At 43.8% G+C, this 23,666-nt stretch overlaps 1 protein-coding gene and 1 long non-coding RNA gene across 7 annotated transcripts in view; one reads left to right on the top strand and one right to left on the bottom strand.

Moving 5' to 3' along the window:
- Positions 1-23,666, bottom strand: part of RREB1 (ras responsive element binding protein 1) — a 124,747-nt gene that overhangs the window by 71,716 nt on the left and 29,365 nt on the right. The window contains exons 1-3 of one of the 6 annotated variants that reach the window (XM_032685600.1): positions 17,215-17,646; positions 16,800-16,937; positions 7,535-7,906 (exon numbers count right to left, since the gene is read on the bottom strand). The exons of 2 other annotated variants lie outside the window; for them this stretch is intronic. In XM_032685600.1, coding sequence (XP_032541491.1) covers positions 7,535-7,565 — 31 coding nt within the window. In that variant the 5' untranslated portion in view covers positions 7,566-7,906; positions 16,800-16,937; positions 17,215-17,646. Of the gene's footprint in view, positions 1-7,534; positions 7,907-16,799; positions 16,938-17,214; positions 17,658-23,666 lie in introns of those variants that run through there. 3 more of the 6 variants (XM_032685580.1, XM_032685617.1, XM_032685625.1) reach the window with 3 other exon arrangements.
- On the top strand, positions 16,780-22,239 carry LOC116785747. Its single transcript, XR_004356700.1, has 2 exons — positions 16,780-21,010; positions 21,305-22,239. It is a non-coding gene; the product is annotated as an uncharacterized LOC116785747 (long non-coding RNA).

Here is a 23,666-nt window from a genome sequence, read left to right as displayed (position 1 = left end):
AGTCACAGTCACTTGATTTGCCATTGAGAGGCAGCTACACAAGCACGGAGCAGCACGTCCGGGCCCCTGGGAGCTGGTACAAGTCTCTGCTCCAGATTGCTCCACTGTCTTTGCACATGAGCTCTCCCTTTAGAATAGATAGGAAGAAATGCACAATACAGGCAAGAAGGGGAAAAACCTGGTACTTAACACAAAGCTGCTCATTGTTCTGCCTTCCGAAAAAAATCCACATTAACGTTAAAGTAGAAGCCATGCACTAATTGGGCCAGGGAAAGATTAACACTCTCGGCCAAATACTTTTATTGGTTTCACTAAACATGCCGTAGTACTCTTTCAGAACACGGTGGGGGAGGAGAAACAGGGAAAAGAAATGACAGGTTTAGGAATGCACACCCCCACACACATGCATTTCAAACCACTTTTTCCCATGAGGCCCAAACAGGAATCCTGAGCCTTCTTCATCATTTCCATCTTTGCAACGCTATTAGCTTAGTCAAGGCTTTCCCACTGTTTTTTTTCTAAGTGGCAGGAAAAAAACCCAAGGATCATTTAAATGAAGGCCAGACCTGCTAGTATACAAATTTAGACGAGAACAGAACTTCAAAGAGGTATATCACATTTGAATAAACAAAGTTTACCATTTACCGTTTACCCTTGAGATTATAATACCTAAGAATCACTACACCACACTACAAACTGTTTCTGATGCACTGGTCTCCTGCTAAGCTTCTACACAGAAGAGCAAATTTTGCTCCCAGAGCACATGGCAACAATCCCAAGCACAAATGGTTGCTCCCACCCCAAAAGAGATGTGCCCTATCACCTGCACTACTTTTTGAACAGGATTTTGCATCAAAGCTGGCAGGAAGGAAAGAGGGTGAAAAGCCATTGTCTGGGAAGAAAAAAAGGTTAACGCTATTCAAGGCACTGCCTCAAGGCAAAGGAAAACCAAACTCTGCCTTTGCTACTGAAGTATTGGTGCTGACTGGGTACCCCATCAGTAGAGAATTTACTGGGAGCATCACCTCACTGTGACCACTGCTGGAGCGCCAGTACAGAGCAGCCAAGAGGGAAAGGAACACAAGCAGAGAAACACAGTGGCATGGAAGTATCTAGTGGCTGCTCTTTCATTTACCATCAGCTAAAAAACTAAGAATGTTACCCCAAAGGTTTTAAACTTGTACCTGTAAGTAACATTTTCCTCTAGGGTAAAACAAAACCAATCAAAAAACCCCCTAAAAGACAACAACCAAAAGGAGTAACATCTCTTGAAGGGTACTCTCTGAGTACCAAAAGATGGACTGGTCCTCTTTCTACGAACTATCTGACTATTAGCGATACAATTGTTTTATGTGTGTTAGTGCATGCTCCTAAAATAAGCCCATGAGTCTACAACATCCATTATGCCTTTTCTTACCTAACTGGTATACAGACAGATACACCCAGACATGGAATAAACATGGCCATGCCTTAAAACTGAGCTAGGGAACACCTTCTGGTGTGGGAACGAGGCAGAGGAAGAAGCACCAAATAAGAACAAGATGACCCCCATATTCCAGATTATTTTATATGCTCCTGTGACAAGACCTAACCGTTAGGTTAAATTTTAAATACTCAAACATATTTACTCCTCCTGTTTTATCTTCTTGCAAGCATGATGTGATACACATGTGCATTTACTTTTTATGTAGCTTTTGAAAGTCATTTTCTGGTGACTTATGGACCAGTAGTGCTCCTCAGGATTTTGGCTCAGATGACCAAAACCTTCTCTCCATCAAGCACATCAGAATTTTAACTTAGCTAATGCCTGAAGTGAATGACAACTTTGAATCACCAGGACATTCTGGTATTACATTGATGCAATGCACTAAAAACAAGGAAGCTGTACTAATATAGCAGTGAGACACTGCACGGCAAAACAGGGATGAAATTCGCCCATACAGTCCAACTAGTTCATGGCAATGCACGGAGGTACGACACAGCCTTAATATAAAATGCATTCATGCCTATCTTCTTGGCCCTGCACTCCATTTGCTAACTTGAACAGGGAACCCACATCTGCCCCTTTTGCAAGCGCTGAGTGCTGTGGGAACAGCCCTCATGTGGGAGCTTGTGGTCTTGCTAGGCTAGAAAAGAGAACCAAGGCACAAGCTGCTTGGCACTGAGACCGAAAGTAAAACCCGATGGACCCCTGGCTCCCAACAGGAAAGCACAGCACATTTGGTAAGCGCTTCAGAGGGTTTGATCCAAGCCTGCACTGAGTTCCTGAACAGCGCTGCCATTTTCAGGGATGGTAGCACCACACAAAATGCACAGCAATAACTGCAATAACCTGTGGCTGTATTTAGGATCAACAGTTGCTGATGAATTTTGAGACTTTTCTAACACCTTAGCACTCCTTCCCCCTGACCAAAGACATATCTATGAGCTGTTCCTCATCTTCACTGTCCATATCAGCTTGTTGGTGAGAACCTGGCCCTCCAGAAGTCTTTGTCACCACACTGCAGTCACCTTCAAGAGTTTGTTCAAGCAAAAAGGATACTGAAATTTGAAGACAGCTTAACAAACCTGGGACCACAAGCACCACTTTTAGGCACAAAAATAAAGTCAGGGTAACATCAGAGTAAAACAAGTGGCTGTCAGCAGACATCCCTCCACTCCTTCCCACACAGACAACTGCAAACACCACTCCATTCTCATCCCTTCCTGCCTGCACAGCTGTCAGGATGCCAGTGGGAAGGGAGCCTGGCTTCCCTCAGTCACTGGGAACCACAGCGATGCAGGGGGAACACGGAACAAGGCACGCCTTGGGCTTTACCCAGCCCATCCCCTCCCCTGCGCCCTCCCCACTGGCTGAGGAGGGACACAAAAGCAATACTGTCTGTCCTTATAAGCTCTGCTTTGCATGTGTTCGGGGAGTGGGGACAGCTGTGCGGACGGCTCACAGAGTTCCAGGAAGTCGATGTGTTTCTTGGCTTTAACTCCAGTTTATTTGCCTTAGATGAAGTGGCGACCCGAGAAAGTCCCTTCAAGTCTCTCCTGGGCTGGCACTGGCTGCAGCAGGGCAGCACTCCTTGGGAAATGGCCCAGGGACCCTCCCCACATCAATTAGCCTCCCCACTACCGCATCTCTCCCTTGCGTCAGGGCTGGCTCACATCCTACTGGGCAATGGGATGGGTTTGGGACATGGTGTGGGAGAGGGTGGGAGTCCAGAGCACAGTCACAGACTGCATGCACTTTCCCTCAGCAGGCAGGATGGAGGTATTTTGCAAAAGCAGGAACAGGTCAGGCAGGTGGTGTCACACTGCCTGCCAAAACCACCACTGCCCACATGGCCCAGAAGGAGCTGAGGACAGGGCAAGAGAACCAAGGGGCAGGGGGAAGCCAAAATGAGGACCAGTGGGCAACCCCATCACATGTGTCTCCTTGCCAAACAGGCCGAGAAAGGGAAGACACACCTGCCTGAGGGGAGCCCCAGCAATCCTGGGGCAGCACGGCCCCAGGGCACAAAACCTCATCTGCTGCTGCCGCCATCTGAGACAAGCAAGAGGGGATGAGGGATGCAAAATGAGGAAACAATCAAAATGTAACCTTGGGGGTTTGTTGCTTGGGTTTTGTTGGTTTTTATGGTTTTTTTTCATTTTTGCTTTGTCCTGACAAACCCTGTTAATTTAAATCCCTGGAGGGGAGCGAAGGGGGAGCTATAGTTTGATGTCCCATCACTTACATTGCTAAGCAAGCACTGTGCTGAGAGAATGAGAAACTTGTCCAAGAGCACAAGGGGTGAACTAGATGCATTGCATTAGGGAGAGCCAGATGGAAAACATTTCTGAGTAACAGAGAAGAAAAGCAACCTCCTCTTCAAACAGTCCAAGTTCCAGCACCCCTCGGCTCTGACTAAGGAGAGGCTGCAGGCACGCAGGGCAGGCAAAGCAGGACACTGGGCTCAGCTGGGTAGCTGTGACGGAGATGCTGACATCCCCAACAATATATGGACAGTCTAAACCACGGGATATCTTGTCCTTTTAAGGTGGGCCAAGAGCAAGCATCTGTGCAGCAGCAGCAGCACAGCCCCAGCCTGCCATCAATAGCCCCTGGTGCCACTGAAAAAAACAGGGGCTCCTGTGCCATACCAACTGGCTGTGCAGATGCCCAGGCACCCACCCCCAGAGGAGACAATCTGTCCGGTTGTTCCTCTGAGCATCATCACCGAAACAAGAAGGCACATTAGTAACAAGAGGAAGAAAAGCCACGAAACCATGCAGCCAGGGCTGCTCCCTGGCAATTGGTGCCTGCAGCTGTTGGGGAGGGAGAGCGGGAGGAGGGAGGGCCAGTCCCCGTCCCAATCTCTGTCCGTCATCCTGACAGCCAGCAGCTCAGCCAAGGGCAGCATCAGACTCAGGACTTGAGGTGAAGGTTTAAAGCAAGTCTCTGGAGGAAGAAACAAACATATATTTCACCCCCTCACACTTGCTCTTCACGTGTAGCCAGAGCTGCATGTGCGCAGGATGGGTTCAACAGGGATTAGAGAGGCAGGATGAATCATGCTGAGGAAGATACAGAAAATGCCCTGTGCCAGTGCCACGCTTCTTGTGCGGTGCTCTGGTTGCAATCCTCTTCCTCCAAGATGAGGATTTAAAGAGAGCTTCATAAAAGGGATTGAATGCACAGGTAATTTCACAAAAAACATTCTGCAAATAGGGTAAGCTAAACCAGGAAAAGACTCCTTTTGGAGTAGCTATGTCCCACATGGCATTTCATTGCTGTAAGTGCATCCATATGCTAGCAAACATCCTTACACAAGCAAGCCCAAGGAAGAGAGCATCAGTTCACTTACTGCAGAGCCCCCAGCTCATCCTTTGCAGTCCAACCACACTGTCTTTCAGGAGATGCCAGCACACTCTCTGCTTGGAGCACCATATCAGGCAGCATGGCAAAACATTTTACACCTCACGAGATAAAACAGTAAAATGAGAAAAGAAAAAGAAGAAATTACAGGGATTTAACCCCATTGCCTTGTGGTAGTATTGTTAACCATCATGATTTTATCACGAGCCTGTAAAATCTGATGCTGCTATATTACTGCACAACAATCTCAACATTTTTAAGTCAAAATTCTAGTTTTCTGGGTTACGGAAGAAGGACAGAGACATTACGTGCTCAGCTCAGCAAAATACAAAAAGTAAACTGAACACATTAATTTTAAAGCCTCAAGCTTTCAAGGATAATCGTGATCTCAGATGCTCAACCTGTAATTTCTTAACACGTGGGGATAGCAACACAGAGTGCCCCTTCTCTACACAGCACATTTTTTATTCTGGGATATATACCTTCCAAAACTTAATTGGCTTTTTTAAAGAGAGAAAAGAATCGCAACATCTCAGCATGTTTTTAACATTTTACTTAAAAGCCAACATAGCTGCACTTTAATGCTACTTAAAGATGGGATCTCCATCAAATTACCAAACTCATTTTAAGCAGAAAGAGATTCAACATGAAAATATTTTGAAGAGAGAATGATTCAAGAGTTTGTGGCTCTTCTCACTGCTCTTTTCCAGGGAGCATAACTTGCTGACAGGATTAACTACTGCCAGGCTCACGAAGCTGGGAGACAGCTGCCACATGGCAGCCATTTATTACAAAGCTCCACTCCTCTAAAGTTAGGAAAGAGGCAGACTGTTTCATCTGTGTTATCAGCAGGGTTCCTCTGCCCCACAGGCTTTAGTGACTAGGTTTTTTCTAAACAAACACCTCCTTTTCTCCCCCACCTTGTTAACATCATTATCTTCCTGTCTTCTGTTTCTGGTCAGCACAGGACCTATTTCCCCTATCACATTCTCCAAGCGACAACAAAAAAAATATATAATCAAGATAATTTAAAAAGTTTAGAAACGCACATCATATTCCTACCTCCCCCACATCCCCAAAATAGGTTTTTAAATTAGAAGGTTTTAGCTTGAAATTTTCAGAAGCGAAACCACATGCCATAGGGAGGAGAGAGGTGTCCTGAAGCAAAGGGAACTCAGAAGCATGCTGTACAGTCCTTGCTCTCCCATCTACCCTGGGAGGCACTTGTAATGTCAGCCTCCGACTGCAGTATCCCAAGCGGCTACACAGCTTTTATATGAGCAAGACAACTAGTAGTGCTCCTTCCTAGCTTTTATCTCCACACCAGGAAAACTCTCTGGAGACCCATAAGCCAAAGCAACATCTGTCCTGCACTGTACAAGGCACAAAGAGTTCTCAGGTCAACCACCTCCTACAGTCTGCTAAGGACCAGAAACAGATACATACCATTTACATAATTTCCACGAGATATTAAGCATAGACAACCATCAGTTGCCATTCCCCTGTTATTGTGAACCAGAGTTAAAAGATACAAACTAGCTTTTTTAATTTTATGTGGAGTTGTTTTAGATATATATTTGCCACAGATGCTAGAGTACCACAGATCGCTCAAATTGAGGTTTATTGCTTCCTCCAGGTGAAGGAGAAACCCAGCCTTCAGAAAAACATCTCTCTCCCTCCACTGTGAACAAGTTGCCACAGTTTTGTGAGCACACCCACTGGCTTATAGCAGCTGGGCCAACAGCCTTTGGGGTTGTTTGCAGAGCTCTAAATTCTGAAATACAAAGTTTCTTTCTTGGTTTAGTTAAGTAAATTAATTACAGCAATAGACAGTGCTGGCAAGCCTCTCCAAGTTGAGATCCGCACAGGAAAGCCACTAAGAAAATTTTAAACAGCAGTGCTACCTGCCAGTGGCACTCTTCAGCGGAGATTGCTCTCTATTTTGAAGTACACACAGGGAAACTAACCTGGGGGAGGTGCTTCCAGCACACTGACAAAGTGAAACAGCATCTGTTAATTTTCATAGACTGCAACACCCATGCAAAAAAAGGGCACAGGGACCCTGTTCAACAATTTCTTATGATATTCAGAAGTCCCTCAGCCTTGTCAGAGAGTACAAGAAGCCTTCTCAGAAACAATATATCTCTATCTGACCTGAAAAAAATATGTATTTTCAAAACAAGAACTGCGTAGTCACACACACACTCAAGTCCCCCTTCATCCACAACCATATCCAGCTGCTAACCTTCCAAGTTCCTTGCAGTATAGCCTTTGCTCTGGGACTTTAAAGGCCTAGCAGGCATATCTAAAGGATTTTACAAAGTACACTGGCCTGGCCTTGTAAAAGCTCATGAGGAATCCACGGAGGTCATCGTGCAGCTTAGACAGTCTGCAAACAGCATAATCCACGTGCTGGTGAGGTAAGGAATGACCAGAGTCGGGGGGGATAGGCCTGAAGACTTCTGCAGTGACTGTTTCCTCCAACAATGCTGTAAACCCTGGAGGAAATGCCTGCTGATCTTCAAAGCCCTTCAGTAGGAACAGCCTTAAGTTTCCTGAATATGAGCATTCTGGTTGCAAGCCCACAATCCTCTTACACATACAGAGAAAAATATAAAAACAAAGGAAACAAAAAAATTTAAAATCCACTAAGGTTAATAACTGCAAATAACCAACGAGACTGACCCTCTACTTTGCAACGAGCTGTCGGATCCATCCAGCAATGTTTTGATGCTCCTCGGCACAACAGCCACACGGATCAAGCAGCAGCTTACAATCTCTGCAGCTTTCCTTTTTCTATTCCAGGCAGTCCTCCACACGTGTAGACTCCTGGACCGCAATACTCAGTTGTTCGGACTACGAGGGGATGCTACAGCCTGCAGCTGCACAAGGTGTCCACCGTAACTATCTCAAGGCCACTGCTGTGTGCTGCACTGCCAGCAGAATTTTAGGTACAGCCTTCAAGTAGCCTGACGGGTTTCACAGGCGACCATGAGTAAAGGGGAGTCTGGACACCTGCACACTGCAAAGAATTGCAGGAAGTTTATTTCAGGAACGCTGGGGAAAAAAAAAAAACAAAACAGACAAAATTGTGAACAGGTTTCTTCAGCAAGTGAAGTTTCAAGTTGCTATTCCTCCAGCCAAAAACGTCTGCTGCTAGTCCAAAACCACCCTCTTCTTCCAAAAAACCAATTCCACTGCTAGTGTTTCACACATTGCCATCAAGCAGATGACACAGACAATTCTTGAAACAATTCACATATGAAAAGGGAAATTCATTTCCTTCTGCTGACTCCCATATATTGACATATAATAAACCAAAATAATAGCGTGAAACAAATTAGTATGATCTATGCATAGGTCCAACCCAGTTCTGGGTAAAGTAGTAGTTGCAAGTAGAGAAAAATGAATGATGACAACAAAAAAATTGATCAAGTGGCCTGTGTGCCCACTTGCATCCACCTCAATTTCCACAGTAGGACAGCCAGTGGAAACTTAACTCATCACTTTCACATAGGCGCACATAGTGAAGCAACACTGAAAAATCATAATCAGACCTATGATACTGAAAGTCACACTTCTTTTGAGGAGTGATGCTTCCAAATTAACATTTTCTTGGTCATGTAAACATGCACACCAACACAGCCATCATCTTTTAATTCTAAGCATGAAATCACTTTGCTTTTTTTAGTTTTAAGTCAGTACATACTATGAAAATATTTATATTTACATTGATATTGCTAAGGTCACTTAGAATCTACTCTACGACCAGAGGTGAAGTAGACCTTAAGTGTTTTAAGAGAACCACAAAGAAAAATAAATAAATCTGATATTATTCACTGATTAGGTTACAACTCTTTAAGGGAACAAACTATATTTCTACCTGAATTACAGATTCCATTCTCCAAACTTCACATAAAAATTATGTTCATTTTCATGAGCAAAAGTAAAGGACAAAGAAAACCTCAACACCAGAACTCATGTTTTCACTCAAAAACTAAATAGCAGGAGCTGTTTTCTGCTTCCAGTTCAGACATTATTGTTTTGTAGTAAGTTTTATATGCCTCATGGAACTCAACCATTCAATATAGAAAAATACAAGAGAAGAATTCAAGAAATTGTTGGCCATCTCAACCTGTAGAGCAGACAAACACGTATTTGAACAAGTTAAAACAAGAAACTAACAGGAGAAAGACAGAAAAAACACTAGTTAAATAAATTATTTTTTACTGTAAGATGAAAAAATTTTCTTAATCTACCCACTCATTTCACACATGGTAATGCATAACTATCATTCTACCAAAAATCAGAAACAAGTCACCACCAGATTTGTTTCACTCGTCCCGTCATCTGAACTTCAAATGGAGTTTCTGCAGATTTCACCATCCCTAGTTACTGGCAACTGAAGACAGAAACTGGCCCTTTCCTCATCTCTTCGGGTCTGGCAAGCCACAAAGGCTATGAAGGTAGGCACTTTCATAAACAGAAGTGGCAGTACTAACATATTCAGCATTTTCACACCAAACTTGAAATATTATTCAATACAGACTTGACAAAAAACCCCACGAAAGCTGACGAGTTCAAGGGTTTCTCAGCAAATACACTCCTCTAAAACTTCCTAAAATCTCCAAACACGGATAATTTCTCAAGTAACAAGGTCTTCAAAATAGCAGTAAGCAAGCTCCCTGAAGGGTGGGGTAATTGGGAGGGTTATCACACCTCTGGGGGAAGTCACAGGCTCTATCTTGGCAGTGTTTCATCCCTTCATATACCCAGGGGACTGATTAGTTCATGATAAGCAATTAGGCACCCTAGGGAGGACGGTTAACCGTCTTAACAAAACAAAAAGGCTGCACAAATGTAAGTCTCATTAGATTAAAGAAACACTATCTGCAGAACAGCAAATTTGTGTCTTCTGTTTTGTTCCCTTCTACTGGAACTAGCAAATACTACGTTTTGCCTGCATATGGCACACACAGATCTCAGAAATCCCAAATTTGAGCACGTACTTGCTGCTAAATTGGTAACAAATGCTCTGAAGCATTTTCTTTCCCAAGACACTAATGCTGTGATGCAGGAAAAAAGGAGGAGGGACGGCGGGGAGGAATAGAGCAAATACTGATTAGAAGACTTGAGCTAGCAATCTCATTCATTTAAATTCTCTTCCTCATTGTTAAAATACTCCCTTACCAAAGATCAGCTGCAGAAAGCAGGCCCTGGAAAGGCTATATATGGCTGAATGCTGGTTGCATTTCAGAACGAAATCCCCAGTCAACAGCAGCCCCACCATTACACGCCCTGCTCCTAAAAAAAAACGATCTGGGAAGCTCCTGCCAGCTGTGAGGCTCACGGTGAAGCACTTAGGTGTATCACTACCCTACCCATGTTAAACATTTATCTCTGATGAAGCAGAGGGACGAAGCCACCTTTTGCCTGCCAACTGATGTAAAAGCTCCCACACACCCCAACAGCTGTCGACGGTGCTGTTCCTGACTTACATCAGGCTCAGTGTATTTCAAAGTACTTCGATGGCTTAAAATAAGAAGGAATGCTTTTTTCAATAAGACGACCCCCTGTTCTTTTCTGTCCTTTTATCTTTCCTTAACAGTTTGCCATTCAGTGATAGGAGGGAACCCCAGCTGCATAGCCTGAGCTTTTATCTTCTGCTGACCATGCAACAACACAAAGCTCAGTGCTGGATTTCCTGCTGCTCGCCGAAAGGGGTTGTTCAGCTTGTTTAAATATTACTTGCCTTGGGAGCCTTGGAGTTGTGCCCAAGCACTGTACTGTATCTTCCCAGCATCCATTTCAGCATGTACTTTAAAGGTCTTTAGGTTCCATGTACTATGCTCTCTCTCACTACAGGAGAAGCCTGATGCCTCCAGGAAAAAAAGAAAACCCACCAAACTCCTCCCTCTCTCTCCATTTCCCCCATTAATCCCCCTGCTTCATTCTGTTACACTTCTGTTAGCAGAAGTCCCTCTTCAACCCAAAAGCATGCAAACATTTTTAGTCCTGTAAACCAAACACCAACTGCAAACAAGGTAAAAGACATTTTGGTATGAAAAGCTACAGATAGGAAGCTATCAATGCTCAGTGAGCAAGCAACCAAGAAAGCCCAGAAGCAAAAGTGGCTTGTGGCACAGCAGCCTCCTGCCATACTAAATTTATAAAGTCTCCACAGGGGATTTCAGAAGACAAGAATCTTAAAATATAACCTTCTCTGAATTTGCAAACTCAACATCAAGGCACTCTCCCATTCAGAGCAGTGATGAAGACAAAACATGGCTATCACAAAACCAGAAAGGATATTCCTGCCTTCAGGAATTCTTTCAGAAGTCCTCCTTTTCACAATTACTGTGCCACCGGGTGGCTGAGTTCTGGTTACAAGGTCAGGAGGAGATAACCTTGGCCAATAGAAATGATCTGCATCAGCCCAAAGGCAGCGCCAGGCCACCCATTAAGCAGCCCAGCAGGCCTCACTGTTAACCTGTTTGCAGCTGATAACAGCTGATACGGATGGAGAAGGAGGAGATAAAAATCCAGATTCACAATCTATTTGTGAAAGTTGTGGACACAGCCGTTCAAAAAAGGAAAACTTCAGTGAATACTGACTGCAAGACTTGTCCTGCAAGAAAATGTCTCTCATATTCCACAGCAGCTGGGATGCAGAAATACATGCACCCCCACAAGCTTATGTAGAATTGCAGGAAACTCAAGGCTAGAAGTGAAAACCTGTTTTTAATCCATTCTGCTTCGCTCCAGCCCGCAGTGTACAGACTGATTTAACCTGATGTAAGCCACGGTTGTCATTCAGAAGGACAGGCTGCCAGTCCTCACTTTACCCCACAGCTCTGGCCACATGTTCTCCCTCCAGCCTTGTGCCAGTCTTAGAGTTTGAACAACCACACAGTGATCCAGGATCATGGAACTGTTCTGATTTGGGATCTGTGTTTGTTTGGGTTGTTTTTTGTTTGCACTTAAAAATGTACATACACACAGTTTCATCAACAACCTTCACGCGGGGGAGCTGAGACATCGTCAAATTACACCCTCTATTTGAGTGAGGGATGAGAGACCTGAGCAAGAATGTTGTTGGTAACTCTACTCCTGCGGTGCTGCAGTACCGGGGAAAGATGAAAAGATGTAGTGGAATGAACCCACAACCGGCTCCATCTCCAGACTCTCCACTCCTGCTCCTGCTCACTCCCTTCTCTCCAGCTCAGAGCTCATTTGCAACCCTCTGCCACAGAAAACACTCCTATTATTTAAAAGTCTACCTGAAGTTCAGTTCTCCCATTAACCTCAGTGAAAATAAGTTCACAATAAAATAAGCTACCACAATTAAAATATCTGCACTGCATTTCTCCGATGGCACCCCTGGATGAGGGGAGCAAGGAGTTAGTAATTTCCTGCTTACCTATCCAATTTTTCCTACATCAACAGCTGGGTGTACCTTTTGCACAGTGCTAAGCACAAAACAAACATATCTCGAAAATATACCTCTCCCTCCCTGCCTCCCTAAGTCTTTACATGGCTGAATTAAGCATAATTTTCAACTCGTTTGTTTGTTTGCAAACATTTGTCAATGACCTTTTCCCCAGACACAAAATTTACCCCCTCCAATACCACTCATGCTTCATTAAGTCACATCAGTAGCAATGCTGAAATAGCCTGCCACCGTGTGCCACATGTACCAACCACAGCTCCAGAACCACCAGCACGTAGCTCACCTGGAGCCCTGAAGTACTTTAGAAACAATATTTACAAACCTTGGGCCCTTAGATTTAACATACAGCACAGTGGGAATGGCACACATGCTTCCACACAGGCAGCTGACCTCCTACAGAGAGTGGTATTTATTGTAAAACGCATCACCTTAAGGGGACAGGACGGGACATAAGCAGAGAAAAGAAACCAAAGCTGCAGAGGGACAGGACTTGTTGCTTGGCTGCATGTCCTCAGGCGCTACTATCTCACATTGCTTACACCATCTGATCACTCAAAGCTAAACATGGAATGTAGGTAGCAAGTCATAACGCTGCGCAGGCCTGGAGATGTGACCCATCAGCTGTTTCTGCATTATAATTATTACACTGCGGCACAGCAGGACCAAAAGTTTGCCTGGGCAGATTTCTGAAAAGTTCTAGCTTGTTAAAAATGACAAGAAAGGCCACATGCCGCTTTCAGATTTATGATTACAGTCACTTTTCTGCAGGCCTGGCATTCCCTGTTTAAAATCCTCAATCTGCAAGAAAAGCATAAGGCCCAGAACTATTTCACGTTATTTGAAACAGCATTAAGAAGTGAGATTTCACAAGACTGTAATCTGTCTCACCCTTCTTCATAAGACAGAAAGGAGTTTCACATGAAGATGCAGTGAAGCAGCACTCCTGAACCATCATTCTCTGAAATTCTAAGCTAGCCTTGGTCATTTTTCCTTCAGGCCACTTCTGCTCCCAGGCTTTCTCTCTCTCTCTTTTTATTTTTAAACTTTCTGCTACTAATAAAAAACCCTGAAAACCTTATTGCAATACATTTCCTTGTATTATCATATACTCTACCGAACTGATTCTCAGAGCAATTCTGACCCTCAGCTCCCACAGGACTTCAAATGATTGCTAACTGCTTCTTTCAGCTCTTCCTCCATTTTATTTTTGTCCTGCCATGCACAGAGTACAAGTACAGGACTCAGTTTTGCAACTCTGGACTTAACATGCAAGTATCTTCACCGGTATAGCTGGAAAGGAACACCTCACTTTTAGGCAATCTGATTGTTTCTGTAACAGGCTCAGAACTACTCAAAGCTCAAAGAGTACAAGTCAGTAACGAAATTATTTAAGCCAATATATATTCAACATGTCTTACTGTCCAGGATTTGCTCTATAAGTAAACCCTAACTTATTAGGAATACAGTTTGTCAGGCAGTGACATGAATTTTAGTGCAACACATCAAGAGAGAAACAATAACAAAAATTGTAGGAGGACAACAAAAACTTGCAGCAGTACACAGCCACAGCATTTCTGTTATATGAAACGTAGCAGGCACTGTAAATCCAGATAGCGCAGCCCCTTTCCAAATGACTGCCTTTAGCAGACTCACAGACCAGAAGGGATGCTTTCAGGAGGTCACTTCGAGCTACCTCAACCTCAAGCTTCCTGTTTGACACCTCTCGGACTCCCCTCTGGCCTTCCACCTACCCCTTAACCAAACAAAATAAAAATCTAAGCACTTTTAGCACATTCCAGACAAAGATGTGCTCAAAGCAAAATCATTTTGAGGGCCAAACACTACAGGGATATTGCCCAAACTTCAAAGACGCCATTTTTTGCAAGAGCAGAGAGGCACAGGGATGGCAGGTGGTTAATGGGAAGATGGGCAGAAGGAAGACACCAGTAAGCTATGAACGAGTTTGTAGGTCAGAAAAGCACACTTGAGGCTAACAGACCCAAACTTCTGTTAGCACAAGAAGAGCATCCACCTCTAAGAAACCACATCCTATCTTATTCTCCCCATGCCCTCCCTGGTACCTTCTCCCTACTGTAATTCAGAACAGCAAGGCAACTGATGTCCAACCATACATTAGAAGAATTGGCTAATACAATGTCACCCAGTCCACCACATGAACAAAAACCACCAACGAATCCAGCTGCTGGTTAACTGCAAATTTTTGCTTTACTGATGGTATTACACTGCCAAGGGTTCCCTTGCCTCTGCACACACACCGCCCTCTTAGAAACACCCTCTGCTCAAACCCAGATTTACAAATACGTGTACAGATATCGTACACATCTGCTTCCACCTGGTGGATTACCAGAGATGGAGACTGCTGTGTTTTTAAAACAAATGTGTAAACCCACCTCTAAAATTAGTTGCATGACAATTCTGTGGGCAGGTGCAGAAGGGAAGAGCGGTTGGGCTCGGGGTGGGGTGGGGGGAAGTTTGCAAGGAATGGAATAAGAATCACTAAACTGTTTAACATATTTTGAAATTATTTTTTCCCCCTCTTAGAAAACAAACAAAAAAGGGTTTTTTCTTCCATTTTAAAGAGTTCCTCAAAATAGAGGAGGACAGAGCTATTCAATACTGCTTTGGGTTGCTTAACATGAATAAATTACTTCAATCAAGTATTTTGTTAAAGAACTTAAAATTCTCTTTCCACAGTCTCCCCTTCCATAATCAGGCAAAAAAGCAGGTTTTAAATGCACATTAAAATATGTATTACACATATACACTGTATATAAACAAAACAAAATCAGAAAGTAATTTATTAATTGCTGGCTGTAACTACAGAAATGAGGGGTTCTTTTAATACTTCACCAAAGCAAATGAGAAATGACAGGGAGTATCCTGAGAAACTCTCAGTTGTAAAGTCTTTCAGGTCTGGTTTCTAAAAATTTCCTTGCTATGATAACTGCAAATGCAGCTTTGCAGTAACTTCCAGTTCCATTTTCATATGCATATTTTTATATACAGCAGATGCCTTTGCCCTGTGTATACAACATCCGGGGTAATTAATTTCTCAGGAAAGCCAACTCTGGAGATCCTAGAGGTGTGGCACATTTCTTTTTTGCTCCAGATACTTCTGACTAGAAGAGAAGGTAAATATTATTCCAGGCTCAATCTGTTTCCCTCTTGCACCCACAGCAGTTTAGTAAGATACAGTAAGCAGGCTATTGCAAGTTACACTTAAGGGGTCATTACAAATCAAGGCCTCAGTCTTGCTAATGAACTGATACTAATAGGTCCATTCTATGGAACAGACCCATTAACTTCAACAGTGGTCCCTGAATCAGGAGGTTTGTTTACATCACATGCACAGGTATTTACAAACTTCTGGGCCTTTGCTTTTATTTAGGAGGCTACTGGTGTTGGTGCGGAGTGCAAATCTTGTCAGACAACTTTCAAGCTACTCTTACTCCATATGGAACCTAAGTGCCTGCAGAGTAAAGCACATTCATGAGAACAGCATTTTCATCTCACATTGACAAACCCCTCAACCAGAAATTCTATACCTACACCTGTACATCACAGTGCAAGAGGAACAATCATGCATTCCCCATGAGTGTTTTGCACCTCAAAGAGCAGACAAATACAAAGGTACAAAAGATTACTAAACTGCTTCCTCAAGATGTGGGACTAGGTTACCAACTTCAGTCTTCACAGAGCTGAACTGATTTACTCTGGTCTGGAGTAAGACAGACATGATAATGCCTGGCTTTCATTGGGTCATTCACAGTCCTTTTTACCTCTAAATTGCAACAGACATTAAGAACAGAATGCACTGGAGAAATTGCCATTGCCAGCTATTATCAGCTATGATAAGAGCTAGCTTATTCAACTGATAGCTATTACTTCAATCTCCCACCCACTTCACCCTTCCCAAATCTCAATGTCCCCGCAATACAGCTTTGAGGACTAGAAGAACAGGTCGGACTTTCTCCCCCTTTGTAGAGATTCTATGTTTGTTGTGGGTTTTGTTCTATTTCCAATAAGAAAAGAGAAGACATGAAAAGTGATTCAAAACCTGAACTCACTTTTCCCTCAGGTTCATTCTCAGAAATGGCCGAAGAATTTTTTTTACTACTTATTTTTCTTTCAAAAACAAATGTGGCCTGAAGCTAAACACCTGACGTAGTTTTTCAGCACAAATGGTTAAAGTTCAGTAGAGCCACATGCAAGAGAAAACAGGGCCCATAACAAAAGCTGCCTAGTGATCTCCAACTGGAAATCCTCCTGGCAGCCCATCTCCTTTCATGAAGAGGAACTTACTGACATTCTCTCTCCATTTTTGTCCCTGATGACTCTCTCACTACACCTGGAAATTAGGAATCTGACTAAGCTCCCTAAGAACTGGTCTGGTCAGTCCCAGTCACCCCTGCTCCAAAACAGTGAAAGCAGACAGTGTAACATCTCAGACGATGAACTGGCAGCAAACATTAAGAGTACCTGTTTTTCCTGGACTCCAATTGCTGTCACAGACCCTCATTCCAAAAGTCATGAGGTATTTTCAATGCATTTTTGGGGTTGCTGACTTTAAGCCCACGGGATAAACTCCACTAGTGGTAGTTCAAAAGTCAGAAAATGCTTGGGAAAAGAAAGCAGAAAAAAGCTGACATTCTCTCACAATCACTCAAGTACAAGAGCCACAGTCTTAGCACTGCCAGTTTCCCATCTCACTATCTTGCAATACTTGTTTTTGTAATCATTTTCCACGTTGTCTACACAAAAAAACTCTCAGAAGCCAGAAGAACTACATTCCTTAAATATGGACCCTTTCCAGACTCACCCCAAACCTTTCTGTGCGTAAGGCCCTATACATACATGAACATGCAGATCATTACAGGCCCAGCAGTTAATTCACCTTCAAGTTGCCCTAATTTTGAGGCTGAACACTTCCTATACTCCATCCCTGATGCTTTCCTGGCTCTCTGAAGGAAGGCGGGCTGCCTCCTGCTTCCTCATCCATTTCCGGTTGCCAGGACTACACTGGGGCCTACCCACGCTGCCTCCCCCAAGCCACACCGGTGTGCCCAATGCGTGGCAGGGTGTGATCACAGTAACCCCTACATATACAGCATCTTTCTTTCCAAGAATTTCAGAGCCAGTAGTTGCTTGCTTTCCAGTTTTTCCTTTTCAACTCTTTTTTTAAGACATGGACACCTCCTCCCCCTCATTCTTCGTCACCTCCACTCAGAAAGCCTGAGGCTTGCTGATCCCATGGTAGACAGAAAGGTCTCTGAATACGTGGCTGCTGGCTGGTCTGTAACCGGCCTGGGTAAGGTTCAGACAAGACACAGAGCACATACACTCTTCTAGAAACTTTAAAATCCAAATGCAAATTCTCTGCCCATCACCTTGAATGTTGTCAGGAAATGAAACGCTAATATGAGAAGTCACAGTAGGAGAAGTCATCGGCTACCTGCCTGGGGTCTGATGACTGCAGGCAAGCCCTTGTGAGGAACGGACACGATCCAGCCACCGATGGTAGTTGCCTCCCACAGCAGATCCTACCCTATGGACCAGGCCCCACGTTCAGCTCACCCGTTCCTATGTCTCTCGGACATAACAACATTTGAGGGGCCACTAACGGCCTCCTGAACTCCACAGCAACTATGTCCTCTCATCATCCTCTGGCAACGCTACAGACATAACAAGACTCAACACCACTAACTCCAAGGTACAATGAAAAATAAACAGGTAGTCCCTTCCCAAGCTCAGAGCATACCTACAGATGTCAGCTCGCAACATATGCATTTATTTTCTTTGTATACTTTACATTCCTCTATGACTAAGTCAAGACAAACCCCACTTAGGAAACTTTTTAAGAAGAGAGAGGCCCAGTCCTTCCAATTTTTGTACAAGGAGCAAATCCTCCAATACCCACTTTGTGTGCTTAGGGTCCTGAAAGCTGCCAGAATCAGCTGAAGGATGGAGGGAGACAGAAGATTTTTGTGATGAATCCCTCTTTTCAGAAAGTTTTAGAAATAACTGTACAATCAAATAGATGCAATGCATTGCTCAAATCAGTATGTAAACTTAGAATGGAAACTATGGCTTTAGGTTTTCTACTTATATTTCTTTACATATCTCTACTTATATTTCCTCTTATATTTCTCTTCTTATATTTTGACTGAAAAGGATAAACTGTCTCCTGTAAAACAAAATTACTTTTCGTCTTCAAGATATAATTAACATAGGAATTGGTACCTTTGCATCTTTCCTATGCATTTGTATCAAAGACTCAATGGTACAAACACAAGGATGCATACCTGTAAGGTTCCTAACCACACTTCTGCATTAAGAAGATTAGTGAGCAATCTAACAAAAGGGTGTTTACTTTTAGTGCACCCCGATTCTGTATCACTCAGCCCATTTGCAATCTGTAATACTGATATCATTTAATTGGTATTTACCGATATTTTGGAGACAAAGGGATCCACGCTTCTCCATCAATCAGACTTAGTATATGCACAAAAGTCAAAACGAACCAGTCAAGAGACAGAAAAATTAAGCCTCTGGGATGCTACACTACTGTCTCTTGTGTGGTTAATTTTGACGATCTTGTTGAAGCACAGCCTTTAGCAATGTGCTTTTTCATACAAACATCCATAGCTCAGAGACGATTAATCACTATCTATTACTCACCTTCTGGCAACACCCATTCTAAGCTAGGCACCATCCAGACACATCAAGACAGTCCTCGTCTGAAGGTTTTGGGGTAAAAAAGAGCCATTTCTGAGACCCAATCCTGATGGACAGGCATCTACAGACCCCCGTGGCACTCGACACAGCTACTAGGATCTGCCAGAATAAAGCTGTTCACAGGATAACTTTATCACAAATACCATTCTTTCAAAAAGGGACAAGGTATGTATTAAACACATCAGCTATACCTACTTTTCAGTACCTGCCAACTGCTACTGGTGTTACGGTACAAGTAAGCCTTGTGAAAGGATTTTGCTGAAGAAATACAGTGAATCTTCATAGATTTATCGATCAGAGCACCTCACTTGGTTACAGGAAAGTAGTTATTCTGTTCTTCTGTGGCATTAGTAACTTCTCAAACAAAGAAGCCTGATTGAGGCAGACAGTGAGGGGCTTATCAGCTTAGGAAATGGGAAGGATGGTCCAATTAACTGCCAAGCAGTCAGACATAATTCACTCTGACCAGACCAATGAGAGACAAGTCCCAGAAATGCATGTCCTGTCCATTTATGTAACACCCAAACATTCCCCCCTGCAAAGTCTCCCCCTCTGGAAGTGTTACCTAACTAAGGAGCAAGCCAGTATAGGAAAATCTACCTGTATCAGGCTGCATCCAAACCAGCACCCTCTCTGATTAAGCAACCACCTCAGTGGTATAGGAGACATTGCCAGTCACTAAACTGCTGAACTCGGGCACTGACAGCCATCACCAAGCAGACAGCCAGAAAGCTCTGTGCAAGGTTATCCAGGGTACACACCACTGTGCTGTCTTCTCACATATCAATGAACGGGGCAAGATGTAGAAAGCACAAAAAGGAAAAAAACCCCTGCCTTGTAGGGTGTAGGTAGGCAGGCTTCATCTCCTTCTTCTGAGTCTCTTCTGCTAGCACAGAAATAGGCAGAATGTTACTGAAGTGATATGACAATGTTAAAAACAAACAAATAAAAAACCTGAAGGCAAACCATATGTAACAGCTGATTAGGAAAACTGTGAATCCAGCCACACAGCTGCTCTTCATGTCCTCTGCCATGCTTAGTACCCCACCGGTCCAGGGGAAACAGAAGGAGGGCACAGAGAAAGAAGAAGAGGAGAAATTTCACAAAAAATGCTAGAACGAAAAGAGAAAGTTCTCAGTGAACCACAGTTCTAGCTTGGGATCCATCATCTAGGAGGCAGCAGGCATTTAAAGTGGAGACAGGAGAAAAAAAGAAAGAAAAAAAAAAGCCCACCGAACATTGATTCATAAATACAAAATTCATATGATGTTTATCAAAAGAGTGGAATCTTTATTCTGCAACAAATACGTGCAGGTGGCACCTGATCCATCCTTTGATAAAGCACCTTTTTTTGTATAATCCTCTTCATTTTTAAGTGCTAGACTTAAGACTGCCATGTTTAGAAATACATGCTTTATGCACTGTGAGCAGCAGTGTAAAAAACCCCAGTTGTGTGAAATATTTACGTTACGTATGGCAACATCCTATTTGTCAGCCAGTTACCAGGAGCTAAGGAATCTGTGTGGCACTAGCAAAGTTGCCTTGCAGCAGGGTGTTAGAGCAAGCACGAATCGGACTATATATGGTATGTTTACTGAACGATTAGGCATAAAGATGTTACAGAAGAAACGATGTCTTGTATTAGATGCTGGGCTTCCTGCTGCAAGGCAAACCATCTTGCTCAGAAAGCAGTCTGTCACATATTCCTCATACGCTTCTGGCTGTGGGTGCCAGTGAAACCTCTAGAAAACAGGAACAGGTTATGCTGCATGTAATGATTAACTACATGGAGGATCAGCACTCCAAGCTCCGCCCGCCAGCATTCCCTGTCTCCTTGCAGCTCTTCCTCCCCCGCTACTTTTCTTCGGCTGGGACTGTTCGGCAGGCAACCCTGCGGAGGGCAGGAAGGCACACACACAGGCACATGCTGCGCTGCCTCTGCGACGAGATGACGGGTACGGACAAGTGCAACCTCTATTTCTTAAGAAACAGCTGGCAGCAGGCGAGCCAGCGCTGCAACCCATCCGCCTGCCCCGCGTTCAAACCCAGTCGGCACAGGACTATTTCACAACGGGGAGGAGGGGGGAAAATCCTGAAAGGGCAGAGGGAGGAGGGTGTACTGAAGATGCCTTAAAGCACAGGAGAAGGTTTGTACCTGGCTTCGGTGTCCTGCCTAACCTGTTTTGTGGTATGTTCCGGTTAACTCTCCTTCTGGTCGAGGTTGTTCGATGTTTTTGTTTTTTTGGCAGCCAAAGCCAAGTTGCAGCCCCTTCTTTCCTCTGATTCCTTTCATGTTCCATCACACTCCAGCACAAACACAGGCACACGGGAAAGAGACGCCAGAAAACAAAACATTGAGTTCATCACAGACTGAAACTGGATGCATAGTTTCTTTACTGGAAGGAAATGGATCAACTCACCAGGACCATCGGCCCTCAAGTGCCAGACTTCTCACCTTCATTGCTGCTTTTTGATATTTAGCAACTCCTCAAGAAACCGTCAAAACTATACAAAGTGGTAAGGGGGTGGGAAAACAAAGCAAAAAAAAATAACCCTCAAACCACATACGCAAAAGACTGCATGCCACACAAATCTAACCAGAGCACAGTGCAGGAGCAGCAGCAGTCATCACAGCACCAACATATCATCATACCACAGCAGATTTATGTCTTCACTGTGTACAGTATTCACAGGTTTAATGAACAGCCCAAAGATCAGAAATATACCTGTTAAGCAATAAAAGCATCAACTCAAAGCTGTGCTGGATGGTTTTTGACAGAGGTTAAGCGGTTAGTAACCAGCAACAAGAACTTTTAAGCAGCAGACATACTAATCGTGGGAGCACAGTAACAAAAGAACCAGGGGCAAAAACATGCTACAAAAATGAGGACCCTGAAGAGCTCAGCAGCACACACATACCCCTCCATCATGTGCAAAATAAACTTGGAGAAGCCAACAAAGAAGAAAGATGATTCCACGACCTCCAGAGCACAGCAAATCCCTCAGAGCAATAAGTGCTAGGCATCAGAAACTTCCTGGTTTCCAGGCCGTTGTTTCACATTTTCTGGGGAGTTTTCACGCTGTGGGAAAGACTTCCAAGTACACTGAAAGTAAGCCTGCAACATCCCCTTCCACTCCCACAGCAAGTATGCAGTCCATAAAAGATTAAAGTGTTGGAAACATATGCTTGAACGAAGACTCCTTTTTTTTTTTTTTTAAATCATATCAACAGTTTAGCAGTTGATTCATTTTCTCAAAATATTTTGCCATCCCATTTTTAAGGCAGCAAGGTGGGGGGGGCGGGGAGATAGAGCGAGTGAGCAAGAGCATGTGAGACACACACAGTCTGTAACTTCAACACAGATTTACAGATGTATTTACTACACTGTTTCTCTTTAGGGGCTTTTCAGGCCAGGGCAGCCTTTGTCTCTACGTGCTATATGCTAGCCAGTTCATAACAAATGAGCAATCTCAGCATAAGCCGATCTGGCTCCTTCTCTGAATCTGCTGGGATGCTGAGGCACAAAGATGTGCCTGAAAAACTTCTGTCCGGTTACAAATCTGATCAATCCCTTTGGTCAAGCGAGCCCCTGAAGGCTGGTACAATTAATTATTAACTGTGCTGCAGTCACATGAGAGAGAACAAGCTTCCCCTTCCCACCCTCATCCTGTGGGTAACATTATGTGGGCAGTGAATATATGAAGGAACATGGTGAGGTGGGGATGTGTGTGGAAACCTCCACGTAAAGGCTGCAACAGCTGTCTTTTTTAATTATATTTTCTTTTTGGTGGACGAGTTAGGGACATTTCAGGCAAGCCTGACCAATGCCCAGACACGTTCAGGCACCCAAAGGAGGGTGGGGTGGGGAATCCTCATCTCCAATCAGTACCACCTTCATTAAAGAGGGGAAATCAGAGGTTTCCAATTTTCCCCATTTCTTAAACACAATGATGATGGAGCACAAAAAGTATTTTTACTGAAGCACAACTGAGTAATTCCTAAACTGGTGGGCTTGCTTTGAAGATTTCTTATTTGTTGGAGGGGACTCAACAGGTATGAGAGAATAGAGATAGGGAAAGGAGCCCACTATGCTTCTGAGGAGAAACTCTTGGCATTGAGACAAATGAGACGGGCAGCATGAACTAAAACCCTAAGCTGCAATTCAGCTGCTGGGACCAGAGCCTCATGCAGCATCCCTGCTATATGTAACTAAGAATAGAGATGGCACTTTCCAAAAGCAGCTTTTCAGGACTGAGAGGGAAATGACAGAGAAATGGCATGCAACCAGCATGATACCCACTCACCCCCAACTGTGCATCTGCCTACTCCTCATGCACCTCCTGGTCTGCCAGAAACCTGGTGTTGCATTATTTTAACTGTGAACCAAAAGTTGCAGATGTGTGTGCACTGTAGAAACCTGGGCTGGGAAATACTAAAGACATGCAGCCTCTCCAGCTTTCCCCAACACATCCTGACCCAGGACAGCAGCCCCTCCAAAACCAGTAAATTGTGCTGACCTTAGAAGGGGGATAAGCGGGGCAGGCAGTGAGAAAAAGTGTCAGGTTTGACACCAGATGATATTTCCTAGACATAATTAAAAATATAAAGCA

Source organism: Chiroxiphia lanceolata, chromosome 1 (genome assembly GCF_009829145.1).
Source record: "Chiroxiphia lanceolata isolate bChiLan1 chromosome 1, bChiLan1.pri, whole genome shotgun sequence".
Lineage (NCBI taxonomy): Eukaryota > Metazoa > Chordata > Aves > Passeriformes > Pipridae > Chiroxiphia > Chiroxiphia lanceolata.
Note: the sequence above shows the minus strand (reverse complement) of the source record. Positions and strands in the feature narration are given on the sequence as shown.